At 47.3% G+C, this 19,685-nt stretch overlaps 5 protein-coding genes across 5 annotated transcripts; 3 read left to right on the top strand and 2 right to left on the bottom strand.

Moving 5' to 3' along the window:
* Window positions 1-489: 489 nt before the first annotated feature.
* Window positions 490-1,697, top strand: F4812DRAFT_291605 (nucleic acid-binding protein). Its single transcript, XM_047931152.1, has 2 exons — window positions 490-1,064; window positions 1,188-1,697. The coding sequence occupies exons 1-2, from the start codon at window positions 918-920 to the stop codon at window positions 1,554-1,556; spliced, it is 516 nt and encodes a 171-aa protein (XP_047785286.1). The 5' UTR covers window positions 490-917; the 3' UTR covers window positions 1,557-1,697.
* A 3,514-nt stretch (window positions 1,698-5,211) lies between these two features.
* F4812DRAFT_291619 (SGT1-domain-containing protein) lies at window positions 5,212-7,525 on the bottom strand. Its single transcript, XM_047931153.1, has 2 exons — window positions 7,460-7,525; window positions 5,212-7,400 (listed from the first exon to the last, which is right to left on the bottom strand). The coding sequence occupies exon 2, from the start codon at window positions 7,205-7,207 to the stop codon at window positions 5,357-5,359; it is 1,851 nt and encodes a 616-aa protein (XP_047785285.1). The 5' UTR covers window positions 7,208-7,400; window positions 7,460-7,525; the 3' UTR covers window positions 5,212-5,356.
* Window positions 7,526-7,739: 214 nt separating this feature from the next.
* Window positions 7,740-11,860, top strand: F4812DRAFT_291566 (P-loop containing nucleoside triphosphate hydrolase protein). The gene is made up of 4 exons (XM_047931150.1): window positions 7,740-8,200; window positions 8,266-11,523; window positions 11,580-11,680; window positions 11,745-11,860. Exons 1-4 carry the CDS (start codon window positions 8,096-8,098, stop codon window positions 11,782-11,784), a joined length of 3,504 nt encoding a protein of 1,167 aa, XP_047785284.1. The 5' UTR covers window positions 7,740-8,095; the 3' UTR covers window positions 11,785-11,860.
* F4812DRAFT_291594 (ubiquinone biosynthesis protein COQ9) lies at window positions 11,738-13,301 on the bottom strand. The gene is made up of 3 exons (XM_047931151.1): window positions 12,650-13,301; window positions 12,146-12,580; window positions 11,738-12,071 (listed from the first exon to the last, which is right to left on the bottom strand). The coding sequence occupies exons 1-2, from the start codon at window positions 13,139-13,141 to the stop codon at window positions 12,248-12,250; spliced, it is 825 nt and encodes a 274-aa protein (XP_047785283.1). The 5' UTR covers window positions 13,142-13,301; the 3' UTR covers window positions 11,738-12,071; window positions 12,146-12,247.
* A 4,978-nt stretch (window positions 13,302-18,279) lies between these two features.
* F4812DRAFT_291335 (uncharacterized protein) lies at window positions 18,280-19,156 on the top strand. The gene is made up of 2 exons (XM_047931149.1): window positions 18,280-18,636; window positions 18,699-19,156. The coding sequence occupies exons 1-2, from the start codon at window positions 18,379-18,381 to the stop codon at window positions 18,906-18,908; spliced, it is 468 nt and encodes a 155-aa protein (XP_047785282.1). The 5' UTR covers window positions 18,280-18,378; the 3' UTR covers window positions 18,909-19,156.
* The last annotated feature ends 529 nt before the right edge of the window (window positions 19,157-19,685 follow it).

Raw genomic sequence — 19,685 nt, 5'->3', positions numbered from 1 at the left:
GATATCAAACCACGATCTAGTATTTCATCATTCGCACTTTTATGTTTATAGCAAGTTGAAACAGGTGAAATGCTATTTAGGTGACAACGTTATATTATGTCTCGACGAGGTGGCTTCAGCTGCTTACTATGTTATAGTAGCGTTCGGTTTGAGCTGAAGGTTTAGCTTGCTAGTAGTTTCAACAAGAAATCGGCTGTTAAGCTGCTGTCTCTGGCTTTAGGCTAGAATATCCTAACATCTCAGAAGCATTCGGGGTCCTAACTAGCTGGGTTTAAGGAGGTAACCTAGGTGGAGTAATGTGGTTTACCCGAGGCAATTGGGAGAGCTGAGGTCCTTTCGAACGAGCACGTTGTTGAATATTCATCATTTGTAAGACCACGGTTGAAGGGAAGTAGTTACGTATTTTTTTTCTTCGTCGTGGGGGCGGAGAAAGCTGAATGAATACAATCAAGCTTCGAAGCTTGTAAGTTCAATGTTGTAAGTTGAATGTTGTAAGTTGCAAAGCTCTAGGTGTACTATGTACCTAAGCTGTTATTTCAAAGTACAGTGGATCCCTCCCCTACCTTGGATCACCTATCGTATCGATAAGCTCGATGGAACCAAAGTTCCCCCCCCTCTGGCCCCTCAGGTCCCGCGATTGGAACTCCAGTTTTACCTATCTTATCTGAGCGAGAGAGTACGTACCGCCAAAAAGATTTTGGTGGTAGAATTATTGACAAGTAGTAATTACGACCTCATCGGCGGGTTTGTGGACGAAGATATAGCAGCTGTAGCTGTCGACGATCTTTTAGTTACTTGCGTTATATACAAACGATACCAATTGGGCAGTGAGAACCTTGTAGAGCATCGTCGACGGTGCCGTACCGGACGGGAAGGGGAAAGAGAAAGAAGGGATTAAAAAAAAAAAGCACGACATCATGGCGTCTGAAGTCGCGGCGGCAGCCACCAACGTCGTACGGCGCGCCGGCAAGGAGATGCACGGAATCGTGGTATCAGCCGGGCTAATGGACAAGACGGTGAAGGTGAAGCTGGGTGGTCTACGATGGGAGCCCCGGGTGCAAAAGGTCAGCAGCTTACCTACTTAAACCCCCCGTCTATAAAATAAAGAGAGAGGAACCCACGATCCAATTAATATTCCCTCCTCCTCCTCTTCTTCTTCTACTGACTTACCTTGTTACGACAACCAGTTCTTCAAAGAACCCCGCTTCAGGCTAGTCCACGACCCTCGAAACTCCCTCCGGCAAGGCGACGTCGTCGCCATCGAGCCCTCCTGGCGCGTGTCGCAGCACGTCCGCCACGTCGTCAAACACATTATCGCCCCCTACGGCGAGCCCATCGAGAGCCGGGAGCCCGTGCCCACCCTCGAGGAGCGCATCGCCGAGCGCGCCGCCAAGCGCGCCGCTAAGGACGAGCGCAGGAGGCTGCGCAAGGAGGAGGAGATGAGGAAGAGGGAGGAGGCGAAGATGGCCGCCCTGGAACAGGCGAAGACAGACTTGGCCGCGGACGGGAATATACCTACTACGACGACCGAGACCACGTTGAGCGATGTCGACTGAAGTTCACCTAGTATAGGTATCTAGATGGATGGATGGGTGCGTGGGAATCCAAGATTCAGGGCTGCAATGCCCTTAAGATGGCATAGCTAGCTGTCTATCTGTCTATCTCGTTAGTTACGTTGATTTGAACTGCGGAAGATGATGACGACAACAACGACTGCGGTTCCACACGATAAAAAAGCTGTATATACCAGAATCACCTACATGTAACAACAACAACATACATAGATGTACGACTACCGCCCCTACACGGCTATAGTTATGGTTATGTGAAAGGCGAGATGTCATATCATCGACATATAATTCATATTGTCATATTGTACGAATGGTCTCATACTAGACCTAGGTATCGTATGTCAACCCGTCACTTGCCCTGCCCTGCCTTGTCCTGTCTTCCCTGGCGTAGCCTCGCCTCGCCTCGCCTAACCCAGTCCCTAAGAACGCCATTGTTACGTACGCATATCCGTGTCTCATTTCGTTTATCTATATCTACCTTGAAGAAGTCCCCCCTTCGTCTTACCACATGATCATGTCCCCTACTCATGCCCTGATCGTGGGGAGTATGTTACCCGCCACGTTCTCCAAATCTCCTCGCCCAATCCTCGTATTCCCTAAGCCCTTTTTTGCTGACGCTCGGGCGGATGTTGCGAAGACTAGCCTTGAAGTCGTCCAGTTCTATAGGCCGGATCTGGTCCATTGTCGTATGGAGGAGAGCCTCGCCCAAAGCGCGTAGGGGGCCCATCGCCGCGTCCTTTGCTAATGCTGTGATATCCGAGCCAGAGAAGCCTATAAAGGTTGATTAGTACTCGGCCTCGAATCCAATTGCTTCTGCGGATCAATATTTACCGTCTGTTAGGTTTACCAGTTCTGCAATGTCGGCATCCGTAAGACTATGCTTCTGCTGGCCTAGCAATGTTTCCAATTGTGTAGCCCTCGTTTCCGCCTCGGGTAATGGTATATACTGACGCCTCACAAACCTCCGCCTCGCTGCTTCGTCAATCGCCCATGGCAGGTTGGTAGCCGCTAGCACAAGCACTCGATTTGGATCGCCTCGCTCCTTACTTATCCCGCTATTGTTCTCACGCCCTGCTGCAGCCCGTTGTAGATCGCTCCATTGGATAAGGAATTCCGTCTTGATCCTCCTGGTAGCCTCGTGCTCTCCTGATCCAGATCGTTGAGAGAGAAGCGAGTCTATCTCGTCCACGAATATGATACTTGGCGCCATCATCTTGGCTAATGCAAATAAAGCGCGCACGAGCTTCTCGGACTCGCCAAGGTATTTACTTGTTAGGCTACTTGCTGAAATAGAGAAGAATGTAGACTTCGACTCTGTTGCGACGGCCCGAGCCAGCATTGTCTTTCCTGTGCCGGGGGGTCCAAAAAGTAGCATGCCCCTAGCTGGTTCGCGAAGTCCCATGAATAGATCCGGTCGTAGGAACGGGTATACCACTGCCTCTCTCAATGCGTTTTTCGCAATTTCTAGTCCGGCAACATCGCTCCAATGTACTTCATCTCCTTGCACAACAATTTCGTTGAATATCGCCTTTGCCGCTCCCTCATCTACACCCGGGGGCAAGTTCTTCATGATATCCTTTTTCCTCTTTTCCCAGTCGTCTTTACCCTTATCCCCTTCTTCAGTAGCCGAATTTGTTGTGGACCGATCTTCGATATCTGATGTTATGGGAGATTCCTTCTGCTTTCCTTTAAGCTTTCGGCGGGAAGGGCTCGCCCGCAATTGATCGTCGCTAGATGACACTTCTTCTCTTTTCCCATCGTAGTCGGATATCTGCCGGCCCACTCGCTTTCTGGCGCTGTTGGGCTCGAATACTTTATCATGGGTTAAAGGCTTTCTCCTTACTGGACTTCCTCTTGAACTTGTTCTAGGAGTGGTTTCTAGAAGCTCCAAGGCTCGGGAAGGAGTACTATTTCGCTCATCATAGCCTGAACTTCTTGTTTTCCTTGGCGTTGGCCTCCGTTCTGTACGAATTCCTACGGCACTAGACTCATCGCGATCTTGGATAGCTAGAGCCCCCAAGGCGCTTGAAGCAGCACCGAGAGCAAGAGAAGATGGGGCAGACGAATAATCGGCTGAAGTTTGCATTGAAGCCTCAGGACTCGGCCGAGACGGTGTAGGCGTAGCATTAGAGGCTTCGGAGGCCACCAACCTTCTCGTGTGACTGTCCCAATGCCTTGGGATTGATGTAGAGTTCTTTCGCCCTTGGTCGTGTGATCTTCGTATCTCTGAAAGTCTCAATGGGCTGGTCGTATCAGAGGAAGTTCCCTTCTCTAGGGTACTCCAAGCCAACGTAGCAGCCTTACTAGCCCCCGGTCCTTTTGTTATCTTGGCTGGTGTATGCCTAAAAGGTTTCGTAGATTTTTCTTGTTTATTCGTCCGTAGCGTCGTTCGCATTACGTGTTTCTCCGGGCTAGGCGACCTCGAAGACCTTCTCGCAGAAGATACACCATAGGGGGGGAGTGAAGGTGGCATCGCTGCAGAAGATGATAACTCTTGGTCTAATATTGCACTGCGAAGTCCCGCAACTGCGTGCTCGGATGATTTCCTGGAAGGAAACGAGGAGCGTTTAGGGAGTGGTGGTTTGGATAACTCCGTATAAGTTATGGCAGGTATTGTTCCGTCGCCAATCCACCCTCTTTCCGGAGTGTTGGTATTCGATCGGGTGCCCAGGCTCCCTTCGGTGCCGATACTTGATTGTGTGAATTGGAATGTTGGATCCTCCTCCCGGGATATTCGAAGAGCTTCTAGGAGATCGATTCTTTCTTTACATTGCACATCCAACTCGCGTAGACTCTCAAGCAAAGCGCGTTCTGTCTCGGATTTCGGAGAGTAGTTGCCCTGCTTCTTGTTCGTCGTATTCTGCCGTATCTGCTCAAGGGCGTTCCTCCAACATGACATCGCCTCTCTCTCGTCGCCCTAAATGTAGAGAGTAATGTGGTTAGTCCGGTTCGGTATTTGTCGACTGGTAATACCGAACAAAGGGGGGGTCCGGGTTGGTATATTCACGTACCTGGCTCTCATAGTAGACAGCTGTTGAGCACTTCAAATAGGCTTCGTCGTATGTTTTTTGGAGACTAGAAACGCTGCTACTGGGCCACATCCTCGCCTCAGGTTTGCCGTAGTCGTTCTTTCGCCTGATAGGAGGGCATGTGATTTCTTTAAATGGTGTCGCGGATGCAAGGGACACGGAGAGGGAGGTTTTATGATCGCATATGATAAGACATGACAAGAACAACCTCCAAAATATATCAGACGCGTAGGAGGTTCGATCCTACAAGTGCAAGCACGTTAGGGCTGGATCCAGAAACGACGTTGAAGATCTTCAAGTCCAGATTCGCGGATTCACGGTCTGGATTCTGTCTGGGTCTACAGATTTTAGAAGGACCCAGTGACGTCGCGTCGTGCCTCTTAGTGGGGTTTGATGACCCAAACCGGTGTGGCTTTGGAGCTTTATACAGTGGGGGGAGTTTACTGGTACAGGCTATGTACTACTAATTATTTAGTGCAGTCGGGTATGTATTGTATGTATCGTATTGTACTACATAAAAATGCATACCATACATGTACATTAGGTAGTTGCTTGGCCAAGTAATCCTAGAGATTTCCGATTGGTGATAACTTTTATGTATAAACCAATATAAACCAACTTTTATCATATCACACTCATCCCTTTTCTACCTAATCTTCATGTCGGTTCGCTAAATACTAAATATTGTCAACCATGTACATACCGATTGACGGCTTATACAAATCGTAAAAAGAGTAGATAAAAAAACTACCCAAATCAATCATCTTCCTCCTCTTCCTCCTCGTCTCGAGGAAGCTGTAAGCCCATCATAGCGAGAATGTTTCCTGCAGGGCCTGCCATTCCCGCTTGACTCTTAAAGCTTTCCAATAAATTCTTAGCGAGGTTATAATCCACATCAACTTCGTCCTCACTGCTTTCTTCTCCGCTGCCGGTATTTTGTTCCGCGTCAGCTTTTGCTTTCCCCTTAAAACTAACTCTGTCCTTGGCTTCGATAGCCCTCGCTTTTTCGGGCTGGGGGTCAAGCTTCAATGCACCATGTTCTCTCAACTCGGCTTCCATCTGGGCAGCCAATTGCTTAATGGCATCGTCATCGTCCTCCTCAACAGCAGGATCGTTTGTAATGGTGGACATTGAAACGTCAGATGTTTTCTTTGAACCCGTAGGTACTACGGAAGGCAGTCCCATCATCTCTCTCATCATCCTCGAGAATTGCTCTTCGTCGAAACTAACTTCTTTATCCTCCTCATCATCATCATCGCTACCTTCCTCATCCGGTATATCATCATCTTCATCCATATCTTCCAATTCGGCACCCTCTATACCGGCACTTTCGTCGTTCAAGAAAGCTTCAAAGCGAGATACAATCTTTTTCAGATCTGCCTGCGCCGAGAGGTCACCAAATTCGCCATGTTTCCGGTTTTGGAAGCCGCGGTTTCCTTGCAATTCGTTTTCGAAGTCTTCGAAGTTGATGTCTAACCACGATTCATCGTCCTCTTTGTATACATCTTCCCAGGTTCCAATGTCTTCGTTAGTGGGGAGTGCCTGAACTCCGTCTTCTTCAATGTCCTCGAGAAGCATAGCAAACTCGCGCGCGAGACGATTATCTTTGCCGGCTGCGTTGGTGGCAAGCATCTCAAATCCACTTGTTACTTTCATACCCATTTCTAGACGCGCTAGCCTCTTTTGAGCATCATCTGCGCTAGAGACCTCTTTTTCTGCGGCCTCGAAGACGGCGTTCCATATTGGAGGAGGCGAGAAGCGCTGAGACTTGAGCTGTGCGAAAAGTGTTTTTGTGAATTTTACGCTAACAGTCACAAGATCCTCGGGAGGGAAGTGTATGTCGGCAGAAGGTGATATAAGAGGTTTGGTTGAAATTGGATCCCGAAGGTAAAACGCTTCGACAGCGGGGGCGATGGTAGAAGGCTTTTCGTGCAATATATAGGCAAGCTTCCTAGGTATTGTAACTAGCGAGCGGTGTATGGAATCTGTGATCTGTCCGGGATACTTCTCTAGCCTATAAAAAGCCTCGGCTTCAACGAATGCAGAATGCACGAGAGAATTGGGGTTCGACTTGATATATCGAACAGCTTCGATCAAGGACAACGGTCGCTTTGCCCCAAAACTTGCGTCCAAAGGTAATAGATAAAGGTTTCCGCCGTGGATCCATGATCGGTTGGCATCTATCTCGGGGCTGAGCCACTTTGGCAGGACGTTAGCCGCCTCAACAAGCAGAAACTCGCCATCGTCGTCGAATACCCTGGCCCAAAGAGTGGGGAAAGATTTGGTCAATTCTCGAAGTAGATAGACTATGAGCCATTCGTCCTCGATCGAGTCTCCGTAATCTGTGGTCCCGTGCAGATAGACCAGATCTTGATCTCTTTCAATGCGCAGTTGGAAAGAATCTCGTTGCCATATGTAATCCTTTGCAATGCTGTCGCAGAGCTGCATGGCTGCTTTTCGAATATTTTCAAGCTCCGAGAGAAGGCTGCGCGCCTCGAGTTTGCTGTCAATGACGAATAATAGATATTCCACGCAGTTTTCGGGCAGCCTCCTGGGAAATTCCTTGAAACCCCCTTCGGAGAATTCGATGTTATCTTCGGAATCCATCGATTGGAATCTAGTACCAGACGCGAGATAACACAGCAGGTACAGGTAGGCTATCTCGACATTATCAGGTTTGATAATAGAAGTTTTCCTAGCTCATCACCTGCACTGGTGATAAAAGTGACAAAGGTGACAAAGAACCGGGCGACAAGGTGAATAGAAAAATGGCGATCTCCAATTTCGATTCTCGATAATTCTAAATCAGTATTAGTGAGGTCAGGATGTTATCACAAGGAAACTATGTGGGTAAGATACGCTTGGACTGACTGAGTTTACTACATAGTATGTTAGAGGTGCATTTTCTCATTTATTAGTTCGAAGCTCTCTTTTGATACTGCACTATCATCTATGTATTGTACCTAGGTAGCTTTATAGTGGCCTACCTATGCCCCGCGCCAGCAAGGATTCCAGCCAAGGCCCCCCTTGCTATCTGAAGAGACTAAAACAGGCGGGGGAAAAGGGCTTTGAGGTACATAAGGTAAAAGGTACGTGGTAGGTAGGTACATAGTATGTATACCTTGTACACTAACGTATTGTGGGCAGTGGGCACGTTTTACCGGGGTTCGCGCCTGGGTAACCGCGTCTTAGTTAATCGCGTCAGGCTCTAGAAAATATAATTTACGAAATTCAATTGCGCCTACTTCGGCTGATACCTCTACCTAGGTACAATCCCGTCATGTAATTACTTAAAAACAATTCCGTTTGATTTTACCCACCGTTCCCCTTATCCTGCTTTATCCTTCCTAATCTACCATGACCTACCTTTCCTAACAATAGTAATTGTCTTACCCCCGGAGGATTCGGTCATTTCTCCTATGTAAAATCTACGACGAGAGCGCCCCTCAGTTTAATTGACACAGCCAACAACAATATCGAGCAAACAAAACCATCATGTCCCCCTCATCCGCAAAGCGCTCTCGCCGAGTTGCATTCGACAAAGATGAAGAAGATGGAATCGCAATTACCCAGGCTAGTTCCAGCATAAAAACCGAATCTGTAAGTACCTAATAACCTGACGTCCCAAGCACTAGCAAAGCTGCGACCTAACACCTTAAATACAGCAGCGAAAGAAGATTCGAACTTCAAATTCCGGTCCGAGTAGAAAAACAGCATGGACGTCTCGCCAAGAAACTACTTCCAGCTCCGATGAAGACGAGACGATGCTAGCGCCTGACGAGGAACAGAGCCCACCAGCTGCTACGCAGTACGAAATGATGCGCGATGCCGGCTTTAGACATCTTGAGAATACCGATCTAGACGACCAGCGAGCGACACAGCGTCTGAAGAGCCGTCCTCATATTCTTGGCGAAAATCAAGTAGCCCTTAATGCCATCATCGAAAGCATCACCTGCTTCAATTTCATGTGCCATACGAGACTGCATGTCGAACTCGGACCTCTTCTCAATTTTATTGTGGGAGAGAACGGAAGCGGGAAAAGTGCCATTTTAACTGCCATAACCCTATGCTTGGGTGGTAAAGCTAGCGCAACGAATCGCGGCGGAAGTCTGCGAAGTTTCGTCAAAGAGGGCCAAGAGAATGCCGTTCTAATCGTCAAGATTAAGAACCAAGGTCCCGATGCTTACAAGCCTGAACATTTTGGAGAATCCATAATCGTAGAGCGATACTTCAGCAAATCTGGCGCGAGCGGCTTTAAGCTAAAGTCTTCTACTAATAGGATCATCTCAACCAAGAAAGGCGATGTAGATGATGTCGTTGAGTACTACTGCCTGCAGGTCGATAACCCGCTCAATGTACTCTCCCAGGATAATGCACGCCAGTTCCTCAACGCTGCTACTCCTGCGGCCAAGTACAAATACTTCGTCCAAGGTACCCAGCTAGAGCAACTGGATCAAGATTACCAACTCCTCCAAGAAACGCTTGAAGCCAACGAGACACGGCTTCTAGCGTTCGAGGAGAATATATCGTTCCTCAAAGAGAAGAGTGAAAAAGCTGTAAAACTGAGGGATGCGCTCACAAAGAGTGCGGAGATGCGAAGACAATCTAAGGTTTACTCAAACCAGTTGGCATGGGCTCAAGTCATGGAACAGGAGGCTATCTTAAAGCAGAAAGACGAAGCTGTACTTGCCTCACAAGAGGAGATTCGCCGAATGGAAGCGACGATTGCAGAGAAGACAGAAATCCTTGAGACGATTGACGATAAAGTTCGGGAAGCTGCTGAAGCCTTAGACGTACTCCGCCAAGAGGAAGGCCAATTCAAGGAGAAAGAAGAGGAAGCGAAGTTGAATTATGAACGCGCAAGACAGTCAATCGAGACAACCCACACGCAAGAGAGGGATATCCATCAGCAGCTTAATAATGCTTCACAGAAGGTCAAGGAGTACGAAAAGAAGATCCGTGAAGAAGAGCAGCGTCTAGAAGAGGTAAACGGTGGTGCTCTCGCTGCAAAGCAACAAGAGCTAGATGACGCAAAACGCGCTGTGGACGATATCAGAGAATCGCAGAAGACCCACGCTGAACGCAGCTCTAGTCTATATAGCGAACGTGACGAAGCTCAGAGGAAGGCTCAGGAATCCGAAGATTTGGTTGGACAGAAGCGACAGGAAATTCAAGCCGCCGAGTCTCGGATACGCACTCTGTCTCAGAATCGCAGCGACCCGTTTGCTGGCTTCGAGCCCCAGGTGCCTCAGCTCCTGCGACTGATCGACAGTGACAGCGGGTTTTCTCAGAAACCTATTGGCCCCATCGGTACTCATATCCAGTTAACTAAGCCCAAGTGGTCGTCAATTCTAGAGCATATATTTGGAGCAAGTCTAAATGGGTTCGTCGTTGCGAGCAAAGCCGATCAAACTCGGTTATTCTCGCATATGGAGAGACTGAAGCTCCGAAATTGCCCTATCTTCATAGCTTCGAGAACCGTGATTACCAACTTGAGGGAACCGGATAGAAACTTTGATACCATTTTAAGGGTGTTGAAAATCGATGATCTACGGGTAAGAGATCAACTGGTCATCAATCACCGCATTGAGCAGACCATCCTGATCGAACAACGAGAAGAGGCAGAGCGCGTCATGTTTGACGGTCAGCTGCCGGAAAATGTTTCAGTGTGTCTATCTTTTCACGACAAGAAAAGGGGCCACGGCCTGCGGCTCATGAAACGCGGCCCAAACATGTCCACCAGTCCGGTTGCGCCTAGTCACGATCAAAAGTCTCGCATGAAGTCTGAGGATGTGGAGTCACAGATCAACTACTTCAAAGAATCCCTTGAGCAGCTCAAAGTCGAGTACCGAGAGCTGGAGACGTCCAGAAGGTCCTTCCAACAAGCAGTCCAGCGTTGTGTACACGCTATTTCTCAGCACAAGAGGCAAGGGGCCACTTTTGAGAAAGACCTGCGTAACGCTCAGGCCCGTGTTACCCACATCGAAGAAGAACTGGACAAGTTTGAGGGTGTCGACAACAAACTGCAGGGATACAGGAACGACCTCCAAGAGGCTCAGAACCAGAAAGACCATTACGGTAACCAATATGGTGAGCTGGCCATGCAGAAGCGGGAAATGAATAAGGAGGTAGAAGCCATGAAAGAGAAGTTCAGCGAGGCTAAATTAGCCTCTCGGGACCACAGAGCCAGAATAACCAAGGCTGAAGATAAGGTTAAGAGATACGAGGAGACACGACGCGTAGCTCTAGTTGAGAAGAATCAAGCTTACGAAAATCTTGAGGTGGCGAAGGAAGGAAAAGCCGATGCAGAGAGATCTAGGAGAAGGCAGGCGGAACTCGTAGAGGACTATATACGACAGGCGAGTCAGGTCGCTCCCGATCGTGCTTACATACCCGAAGGAGAGACTGTTCGTAGTATCGAGCATAAGTTCGACTCTATCAGGGAGCAGCTGAAGAAGATCCGTGGTCAGCTTGGTGGCACGGATGAGGAAATACAAAACCGGGCATCGCAAGCAATCCAGGAATACCGAGAGGCTAAGAAGAACCACAAAAACCTCACTTCACTTGTGGACGAGTTGAAGAAAGCGTTGATGGATCGTTTACGCAAGTGGAGGACGTTTCAACGTCTTATCTCTGCACATGCCCGATGCAACTTCAACTATCTTCTTAGCGAGCGTGGCTTTAGAGGTGAGCTATTTCTCGATCACAAGGCCAAGAGGCTCCGAGTCCAAGTTGAGCCGGACGAAACGAGGAAGAGCAGTGCAGGTAGAAATACGAAAACGCTGTCTGGCGGAGAGAAATCCTTCTCGTCCATTTGTCTTCTTCTTGCCATATGGGACGCAATGGGATCTCCCTTGCGATGTCTTGACGAATTTGACGTTTTCATGGATAACGTCAACCGTGCTATAAGCACAAACATGTTGGTAGGTTGACTCCTAATTCCATAAATATAGCATCACGCTGCTAATCAATACTGCAGATTACCACCGCTCGTCGCTCTGTCGGCAAGCAATTTATCCTCATCACCCCCAATGCCATCGAGGGCCGGGCAAAGATTGACAAAGATGTCAAGATCATCAGGTAAGTTTTTACATTTCGATCATCATCCTAATGTGTACCGAACTTTAGACTAACAGTATATCAGACTGACGGATCCACGACAACGGCTTCTCGCCGACCACTGATGTGATTCGGTTTATCATGACGGCTATAGGAATTGTTTATGTAGGGCTAGTAAAGCATTGGTCCGGTTACGTGCATTCGGCGGTTGCGTCTCAGGGAATTATGGTGTTAGAGTGTTCCTGAGGTGGCATGAGGCCTTCGGGCCAGGATGATATCAGGAGGAAAGGGTAAAGAAAAAAACTATAAGGGACCGGACGTAGACTAGTACTGGCTTCGTTGCCGTTTCGAGTATATTGTACAAAAAGAGCCGAGCTGTGCAGTATGGCTTAGGCATATATCTGCGACCTGACTGTGGTAGCAGTCTTAGTCTTAGTCTCTCAATGTAGAGACGGTATGCTAATAATAAATATATACAATACATACCGGTTTTCTCTATTAAGTGATTTTTTGTTCATAATATTTTTTCCCTCAGGCCAGTAGTCAAACCCCATACTCACGCCTACTATTACGTTGCTTTAACTTATCCTATATCCTAACGCCCTTGCTCCTTAGCACATTTAACCCAGCCGAAGCCGTAAAACCGACCCACTGGGCAACGCTGCCGAGGGCGCCGCCGACGGTGCTCGTCTCGTCGAGGCGGCGCTGTAGGAAAGCCCGGGTCTCGGCGTATCCGGGAGACCTGTCGTTGGTCATGAAGAGCTCGGACGAGGCGTAGATGACGGACAAGGATCCGCGCTTCGTGTACCAGGACGGGTCGACGGACGCGTCGCCGGAGAGGAAGTAGATCTCGTCGGCGAGGAGGGCGAGTTCTTGCAGGGAGGCGGGGACGTGTGAGGGTTGGGCCATGAGGGCTAGGGCCTGGTTCGGAAGAGCGGTTGGTTAGAAGAAGAAGAAGGGTTTTGGGGAGAATGGGCGAGGGAGGCTTACCTCTTGCCAACGGTGGTTAACCTCCGCGTTCGACCGTAGCCTTTCCCACGTTAATCTTTCGACTTTCTCGGGGACTTTTAACGGCGAGGCAGCGGCAGATGCCCCCTGTTGCTGTTGTTGTTGTTGTTCTCCCTCGCCGAAAACGGCCTTGGCCCAGGGCGCGAGGGCCTCCCGTTTGGTAACGAGGTGGTACCGGATCAGGCTAAAAGGCCCCTCGGGCAGGACGTTCGTGCTTATGTCGAGGTACCCGGCGTCGCGGGCGCCGAGGGCTAGGGCGTGCTGCGTGAAGCCGTGCTCGGGAACGTGCTTGTAAGCTGCGGAGAGGATGGCTTTCTCGGCGGGGCTGAAGACGCCCGGGGGAGGAGGGTGGTCGTAGGAGTGGTAATAACAGCTTCGGGAGGGGAAGGCGGGAGATGGGCGGCGGAGCTGGGGGTGGGCTGTTTGGCGTAGGAGGGCTGTCGCCAGTCTTGTCGTCGCCCGAGATGGGGCCATGATGTGGTCTAGTCTAGTCTAAGGGATTCTTTTTTATATGCTTAAAAATCGAAACCAGATCGTTAAGGCTTGAATGTTTATCAAAGTGACGATCTCTTTTTTTAAAAAAAAAAATATTCTTTTTTATTCTTATTTATGTTTTCTTTTAACCTTTCGATCCGGCTTCAACTCTATCACGGACCGTTCGGGATCCGCAAAGCTTTGACCCGGAAATCTTCCGACGTTCTGCTTCGGCGGGGGATAATAAAAGACTTGTAGTGGGGCCCCAAAATGGTTCTGTTTACGATTTACATACCTGTAGGTAAATCCCCACATGGCCTTCTAAGGCAATGTACGTACTATTAGGTACTGTACCACGGTCCATGATACTTGATTACCTCGGTACCAAGATCTCCAAGGAGTAAAATAATATTTATTTCTTCTCTTTTTTTTCAAGGGAAAGTGAAAGATTCTAAACCTATTATGGAATGTTAAAAAAAAGTTTTTCATCTTCTTGTCTTTTGTCTTTGCTCTTGCTTTTCCTTTTTTTTTTACGTGGGGGGGTTACGCGGCGAAGTCAAAGACCCTATCCCCTATCCAGTTATCATCCCGTTCTAAAACATCAGCTCCGAGAAACATTTTATGTGCGTACATAGTACCTATGTGATGAGATTCGAGAAGACTCTGAAATCATGCAGGCTGCCAGGTAAAGGACAACCTTAAAGTGGGTTTCGTACGAGGTGGCAAGTAGTCAGCCAGGGGGGAAGAGGGGGGAGTGAGTTAAGGAACACTTTGTGATGTTGTCAGATTCGTATGTGAATGGTCATGCATTCATGCTAAATATCTAGCTACTTACATAATAAGTAATCTTATTATACCTATATATATATATATTATATATTTCAGGCACGGTATATATACGCCAGTCCTAATGTTAGACGCTTGTTATGGACGTGGTTTATGTACCTAGGTACCTAAGGTATGCCTTCCAGAAAGATATAAAACCCACAGCTCCTTGTAAAGGGGTACAGATCGAGGTATCGCCGCGATTCGCTTCCCGATTCGCATTCCATTTCCATAACCCCTCCCTCATGCGTAGACCTCCAACAGGTAGTAGGTAAGTAAATGTAGTTCCTGTTAGCAGCCCTACGAGAACTCGGCAGAGGACGGTCAGTCTTCCTATTGGATTCCCTATTTGCGGTATAGCAGTGATGTGACGAAATATCCTCTGGAGTGGGTAGCGACAACCAGGGGTAATGTGTCTTGGCTTGATATTCTTACGAGCTTGTTTAGATGTTAGTTTAATGTGTATCATGCTATGTCATTCTATCCTGTATAACTACGTACTGCTATGTAAACCGGTCATTAGGCTCTTCAGAGGCGTGGTAGTAGTGAAAAGCGCCACAAAGCCCCGGCGCCTATGCCCCTGGTTCTCCCCGCCAGTAAGATAACCATCCAGGTTTGGTATTGGGCAAGCCGGGCAAGTTCACGTTCTACGTGGACCTATCGTTACTTCGTCGCGGAGCAAGGGGCTAGATGGTACGAACCGAAGTAGCCCTTTATGTTTTCCCCTCGCGGTGACGAGCAAATTTACATCATGTACAAGGAAAAAGGAGTGACCAAGGCTCCGAGTATAGGCGGACTCGGCTACACGTCTGTCCCAAAGATAGATATAAGAATGCTAGTAATATATAGGAAGTAAGCCTTAAGCATCGTAAAGTAAAGCGCCTATCGGCAGTAGCATCGCGATCAAAAGACAGGCGTAATATGTTGGTTCCCAAGCTCGTCGTACATGCGTAGTATGGGGGAGGAGAGATGCGACTGATGACTTGCTTGTAATAGGCAGGCTTTCGATGTGATGCTACGAAGCCATGTTCCCTCCTAGCCAGTAATGGGTTAATCTAGTAGCACTGCGTCTGCTGTGTCACTGCCGCGCTGCAACTGAGGACGAATATTGGCTCCTGGTCCTAGAGAAAAACGGCACTTCGTGAGCGGACAAGGTGCCTATCACCATGGAGTACCTAGCCTCTGGGCGTGAGAATAGGGAAATCTTCCCATACTTCAGCCACCTACTCGTTTCTAGTGTTAATACTGGCGGCGGAGATACAAGGATATCTTCACCAGGATGCAACCCGCTTGAATCAGTATCATTATTCTATGGCGGTGAACTAGAGTGCTATGTAAGGCTTTGCTGATGAACTACTTTGTATACATACACGGTGCTCTTCTGTAGTACGTTTTAGAAGCTACTAGGATTTCCGCTACATATCATCTAGGTCCACGTCTATACGTACCTAGTAGGAATGTTGATACATTACGGAGCCAGGATTCTTAACTGATTCATGTGGCGAATAGTCGATTTCCCACAATGGGTGGACATCGTGCAGTATTGTGGTACCATTCTCAACGAAGGCGGATGAGAAACTCATCCGCTAACCCCCTTCTGAAAAATTAACAAGTTCAATCACCGGAACACAACGCTGAGGACTGGACAGGAGTTTCAATTACCACCTACACTTTACTCACTGTTGTATGTGTGATCCAATCTGTCAAGATGAACGGTCAGTATTTACCTTTAAAGGGGCGGTTAATAGAATCTGATGTATAGACTGTTAATGCAACGAGACAGCTAGTTATTGAAGATTAGTATTGGGTGTACCAATAAATGCCTACCTAACCTAACATATATAGCATGTAGGATAAGAAAAATCTCTAAAGGCAGTGTGCGGAGGCTCGGAGCCGAGAAACGTGAAGGCTTGGTTCGCGCTGCAGGCGACCATTTAGGGACCAACCCTGCATTTCGATATGATAAATCAGAAAAAACGAGGAGAAAAAAAAAAGAAAAATCTGGGAAGCCCCTCGCCAGACAGCCAAGTTTTTGCATCTCGAATCGCGACGAACTGCCATACCTGGCGGGTGAAAATACCGTGTCCAGTTGTTTCATTTTTCGGGCCAAGTTTACTGAGCACACCTAGGTATTTTATATTGATAAACAAGCCTGATAGAAGCCTGTATGGTAGATGGATGCTATAAATGTATGAACGCATGAACGTATGAACGTATGAATGTATGAGTGTATGCTTGTACATACATGCATGGTTTGCACATCTGGGATGTGGATGCGACTGTGACCATGATCCTAGATGTTAGTACATTCCTAAGTACGGGGGAGCAAGAAAGAATGTTAATACTTGAGACATGACATGGCTGACTGCAGCGGCCCGATCTATCCAATGCGGTGGCCGCGGCACCAGCCGCCGTTAAGGCTTGCGTGCATCGACCATTTTATGTTTTGCACTGCTCGTACATACGCGTGTGCTTGAGTTGAGAACTGAAGGATTATCTTAGTAGGTATACCTCGTATTGGTATCGATCGAGGGAAGAATAAAAAAAAACTTGGTCGTAGATGGACTCATCAAAAGAGGGAAAAAAAAGAGCTAAGAGTTAGAGTTCCAACAAGGTACCAAGCTTGGGCCACTATAGCCGGGGTTCCCGGAGACGATGCCATCTCTAGATATTCCCACATGAGATACATATCATACCTACTTCACATTAACTAGAAATAGGCGATGCTGAATTTATATTCTTTTCTATATAAATTTGTATAAAGACATATCACTTATGATTTTATATCACGCGATCATAATACAAACGGCTTACATTGCATAGTTGATATCTCACCTCTTGCGTTACGATGTGCTTATTAGCGACTTGTAAACGGTTGATGAAAATATATGTAGTCGGATAGGTACCTGTGGGATGACGGCGCGCGCCAAGACCACTTTCTTCAGGGATTTAGAGCGGGAACTATATTATCCTTGCTCCATCACTAATATACATATACATACATATACACACACGTATACAATGTGCCTATCCGTTGCTTAGCTATGTAGTACTCGTCTTTGCGAGGTGTTCCACACGAAAGCAATATACTCGGTTGCCCTATGCATGTTCTAAACGAGGCAAACACATAGGCAAGGCCACCTATGATATCGCAAAGCGCTTAGAGATCGTCAAGCTCGGACATGAAATACATATAGTGAATACATGGCACTGGGTAGATTTAGATCCAAGTCCTCGATAATGGATTGGCCAAAAAGCCCCAACAAGTGAACACTACCCCATACCGTCCACAGTATGACATGCCTAGTATGACATACCTAGGTGGGTAGCGTCGATGGTTTCCTGTTTTGCAGTAGCAGTTACGGTAGGGCTAGCCTGTGAGCGTCTGTAGCTACGTATTGTACCTATTTTCAATATTGGATGTCAAGTAGTATTGTACATAACAATTCTGATAGCTCAGCCAAGCTTACTTACATAGGTAGGTACTTATCAAAAAGAACAATCAAAGCTTTTACCTTACGATCAGCACTGTTTATACATTTAGGACCCTTAGACCTTGGGTATGTGCTCTGTAAACCGTAAACTGAACGAATTCCAGGCTTTTACTCTCATGATGTGTTCGGGGTTAGTAGTTGCTTGGCCGTGATGGTCGACAGATTTAGGTCCGTGTTTGGGCTGTTCTTATCAAGCAAAATAGGATATTGGATCGACACGTGCCTCTTTAACCGTACATCTAGCAGAGTTGCCTTGCATCTTTTGTACATACCTAGGAACTTAGGTAGGTAAGTCAGGTAGTACCTATGTCAACTTGCAAGATCTTAGGCCAGCTAGGAGCTAGGTTAGTACGTTCAGCGCCTCTCGCCCGACCACAGCTAGAGCAACAACGTGAGAGATCAGAAGCCGTACCTCCACCGAATCTTCAGTTTCATATCATAACTGACATATAGTAATATATAATATATACGAAAATAAAAGGTACATCTATATTATTGCTAACATGAGGATAAGAACATGGTTAACTTATGAGTTGACGTTTGTATAAGTACTTGGCTTAATAAAGAGATCTGTACCTTTCGTGGTAACATAGGTAAGAGCAACTTGAATTTTTAAAATAGAACAGATGAAATCCCCTATAAGACGGTTATTTAAGCAGTTACTATGTTATTCACAAAAAAAAAAAAAAAAAAAAAAAAAAAAGAAATAAAAAAGAAACTAGTAGGAAATAAAACATCAAAAGTATTTCTTTTTTGGATACGGTATGAGGTGCGGCTAAGCACGGTAAGTACAAAAAGCGTAACCTAATTTAGAACCAGGGGTGGTTGAAAGCATAACATATGCATTAGTGGGGAATAATCACGATTACGGGGCTAATTTTCCTGACCCGAGAGCGCCAGTGCCACTAGGAAGAACCAATGATAGCTGAGTATTCAGCTGACTCGGACGCGGTAATCTTCCCTTCCTATTTTTTTGGGGGCCGCTTTTTCCAATCGCGTGTTGCTTTCAGCCCAAATTCCCATCCCATCTTGTCTGTCTGTCTGTTCCATCCACACAACCAGCAATTCACACATCGAACGCATCTCCCCAGATTTTTTCCCTTTCCCTTTCCTATTATCGTCGATATTAGGGACTGGTACCCTCTCCTGCAGCACACATCGTCTTCAGAGTTCCAGGTACGTACGTACGAGAGCCGCTGACCATCTGGTCGCATATGCAAGCCAATCTAACCCCCCAGCTTACCCTTTTGTTGTTTTTTATTTTTATTTTTGTAATCATCCTTTTATTCCCCAACCTTTTTTTTTGTCGCCCGCGCCCGCGCTTAGCACCAAGTCGCTGTACACACACATATCGCGCGACACCAGCAAACAGCGCCTTACCTCACTTGACATTTACCATTTACATCCATCCAGAGACGCACACACAACACATACGTTCGTGTCTCTAGCCTCAACTATCCGTAATACCGGCATAATAGCAGTTTAATAGCTAACCTCTTTATCGGGTGAGCTACCGCGTGTCTTCAAGAGCTACTACGATTTGCTGCTGAGTTGCTCGTTGTTTACGGATAGTGGGTAGGCTGGAGAAGTTGGTGTTCGGCGTTCGCTGCCTGTGGTCGGTTTTCTCCTGCATGCAATACATACATACGCCTGTCTACACTACCTTGAACACTACCTACGCTACCTACGCTACCTACATCATAACCTTTCTACCACCTATCCGTATACGGGACCAACCCGGAGAGGCGCTCTGTCAGCACAGCCTATTGTGCAATACGAATGCAGAGACGCTGAATCCACACCCGATACAAGCATTCTTGTACCTCTTACCTTCTTGTCCTTATTTTTATTTTTATTTTATTTTTTCTTCTCTCCAGGGCCTTTTTAGTACTGCATCTAGTCCCCCCCTCCCCTTTTTTTATCCCCTCTACCTAGGTAGCTAGCGAGGGTCCCCAACTTGTTGTTGTCTAATCCCCCGAAAGCTTTGGCACACTCCTTGTCACTTCGAAGGCTCACCCCTCCAATACAGATATACCTCTCTTCCCGGCGTTCTCGTTGGTACTTTACTGTCGTCGGAGAAAAAAAAAAAAAAAAAAACTTCTCAGACAAGGCGGCCAAGCTCGACACAAAGTCCTTTCTGAACCTATTTAACAATGGGTAAGTCCACACCACCATCTTGATATCTTCGAGCTACACAAACATCTATACAACGTTGTGGATTGTTT

The sequence above is a fragment of the Daldinia caldariorum genome (assembly GCF_022478825.1).
Source record: "Daldinia caldariorum strain CBS 122874 unplaced genomic scaffold F4812scaffold_33, whole genome shotgun sequence".
In the NCBI taxonomy this organism is placed as follows: Eukaryota; Fungi; Ascomycota; class Sordariomycetes; order Xylariales; family Hypoxylaceae; genus Daldinia; species Daldinia caldariorum.
This window is presented reverse-complemented; position numbering and strand designations above follow the sequence as displayed.